The 2,500-nt window shown below is 44.5% G+C and overlaps 1 protein-coding gene across 1 annotated transcript in view; it reads right to left on the bottom strand.

Annotated features, from left to right (window-relative positions):
- LOC143289845 (uncharacterized) overlaps positions 1-2,500 on the bottom strand; it is a 20,752-nt gene that overhangs the window by 14,592 nt on the left and 3,660 nt on the right. The window contains exons 4-6 of the mRNA XM_076599030.1: positions 1,858-2,143; positions 754-990; positions 366-529 (exon numbers count right to left, since the gene is read on the bottom strand). Of these exons, the coding sequence (XP_076455145.1) occupies positions 366-529; positions 754-990; positions 1,858-2,143 (687 nt within the window). The remainder of the gene's footprint in view (positions 1-365; positions 530-753; positions 991-1,857; positions 2,144-2,500) is intronic.

Consider the following 2,500-nt stretch of genomic DNA (forward strand, 5'->3'; position numbering starts at 1 on the left):
TGTATACCTCTGTGTTTCAACAATGATAAACAGTGTTCTCATGTATTCCACTGTGTTACAATCATAGTAAACGGTGCATTCATGTAACCCCCTTTTTTCAACAATGGTAAACATTGCCCTCATATATATTATATATATATATCTATATCCTTACGAAGTACAAGAATGGTGAACAAGTTTCCCTCTGTGTTTCAACAACAAAGAATGCAAATTCCTAAAACATTTAAATCAAAATGGTAGGTATATATGTTTCAAAGCGAAGATCAAACTGGTTCAGGTATTCTTCATTAGCTCTCTCTCTCTCTCTCTCTCTCTCTTAAATAATGGACATCATATTCTCATGCCCCAGCGAATGATGAGCAAACCTTCAGAAGTTTGGCGGCTCTTTCGGTAGAAGGACGGGAGTTAGACATTCCATCGGTCACCAGGACTGCCACTTTTTTCACGTTCTCTCTGGCGCCGCGTATGCCGTCATACAACGTAGTTCTAGCCAGAGTCAAAGCCCCAGCAGTGTTGGTGGTACTTCCGACTGTCCACACGAGAAAAAAGAAACCAAAGCAGATAACACGAAGGACAGAAAACAACAACAACAAAAACCAGAAACACGATGGCATGGATTGTAGCACCGTCTTACCAGTCTTTGAGATTCTGGGAGACATAGTCACAGGCAATGTCAAATGTCGGACAGTCAAACAACACACACACAGTATCAGAAACAACCAACACAACGCAAAAAGTTCCCAAACGACTCACATTTCATGGTGTTCAGTAGCTTTCTCTTCACAGCTGCCTTGCTGTGGTAGTCGTTAAAGGCAAAGAAGACTTGGACGGTGCTTGCATAGACGATGTCTGCGATTCTGATGGCGTCTTGGGACACGTTCATCACGTCCACCACGTGGGCAGCAAACTGTTTCATCAGTCCGAAGTCCTTCACGCTCACACTTCCGGAACTGTCAAGGATGAAAGCGAGGTCCAGTTTGTCTTTGCATTCTGAGGAAAGCCAAGGGAAACGGTTTCATTTGTGATGAGCAGGCATTAGCTCTCTCTCTCTCTCTAAATACATTCACGCACACACACACACACACACACACGTATATATATATATATATATATATGTATATATATATATATGTGTGTGTGTGTGTGTGTGTGTGTGTGTGTGTGTGTGTGTGTGTGTGTGTGCGCGCGCGCGCGCGTGTGTGTATGTGTGTGTGTGTGTGTGTGTGTGTGTGCGAGCGAACGCGTCCATATGTGTGTGCGTGTGCGTGCGTGTGTGCAAATGATTGATAAGAAGAAGAACAACAAAAAGACTTGTAACAGTGTATAAGAACAAACCAGAATCATGGTAAATTGTTCAGTGACTCTTCAGGCACTCGGGTAGATAACCGCAGGAAAAATGTGGGAGTTACCCCAGAAGGACGTCTGACAGAACCATATCAAAGTCCTCAGTAAGTCATCAAGGCAGTGTATGGACACACCACAGGAATACCAGAGAAACACCAAAGACTTATGCTGGACTGCTTCAATAATAATCACAAAATCAAATCAAGCACAGCGTACCGCAAAGCAGTAGGGAGGCACCAAAGAAAGACGTCAGACTGAGCCACAAATCACCCCACCAGCGGACTGTTGGAAAAAAAGTCAAGTGGGATACTCACATTTAAGGGACCTCAGAGAAAGATGTCTGACTGAAGAACCACACTCACACACACTCCCAAACCTTCAGTAAATCATCGTGAAACTATGCACTTCTTCTTATTATTATCATTATCATCAAAAGAGAGACAGAGACAGACAGAGAGAGAAACAATGTGCAACAGTGACAGTGGCATTCAGCCAGCAAATGTTCGTCCTCACCAAACACTGGAGCCTGGGCAGCCTTGGTTACATACACCGATGCCGACTGGCCGTACACCTGGGCCCAGATGGGGGCCTGAGAACTGATGTTCCCAGGCATGTCCGAGGTCCCCAGAGTCTTCAGAGTGTACAGCGCTGCCGCCAGTCCCGAGTACAGAGGTTTGCGCAGGTCTGACCATTTCACCGCCGGCCAGTGAATTTGCAGTTTTGATGCAATGTTGTCGCAAGCGGTTTTGATGGAAGGCTGGCTGCAGTTTGTGGTGGCTTCAAACATGGCTTCCGTGACCTGGTGATGGCAAAGGGGCATTGTTGGGGTGATTGCTGGTCGGAGATGAATATTTCATTTCTGAATTTTCCGTAAAGTTCGTAAAAGAAAGTGTGTTGTCAATGACAACACCAAGATTCTTGGCTGAGCTGGAAAAAAAAGGGTTGGGTGTATTTTCATGTTTGACTGAATCAAAAGAAATGGAAGAGAGTTAATATTTGGTTCATGTAAGTATTGTTTCAGTTTTGTCGGCATTTTATTGCACTCTAATCTGAGTCATCTCGCTCTGAATGTCTAACAGATGTCGCTCTTCTGGAGTTGGGTGTCTGTCATGTGCATAAAATGATAACTACCACCAGAGGTGGTGGACAATTCCAG

The sequence above is a fragment of the Babylonia areolata genome, chromosome 14 (assembly GCF_041734735.1).
Source record: "Babylonia areolata isolate BAREFJ2019XMU chromosome 14, ASM4173473v1, whole genome shotgun sequence".
NCBI lineage: Eukaryota > Metazoa > Mollusca > Gastropoda > Neogastropoda > Buccinidae > Babylonia > Babylonia areolata.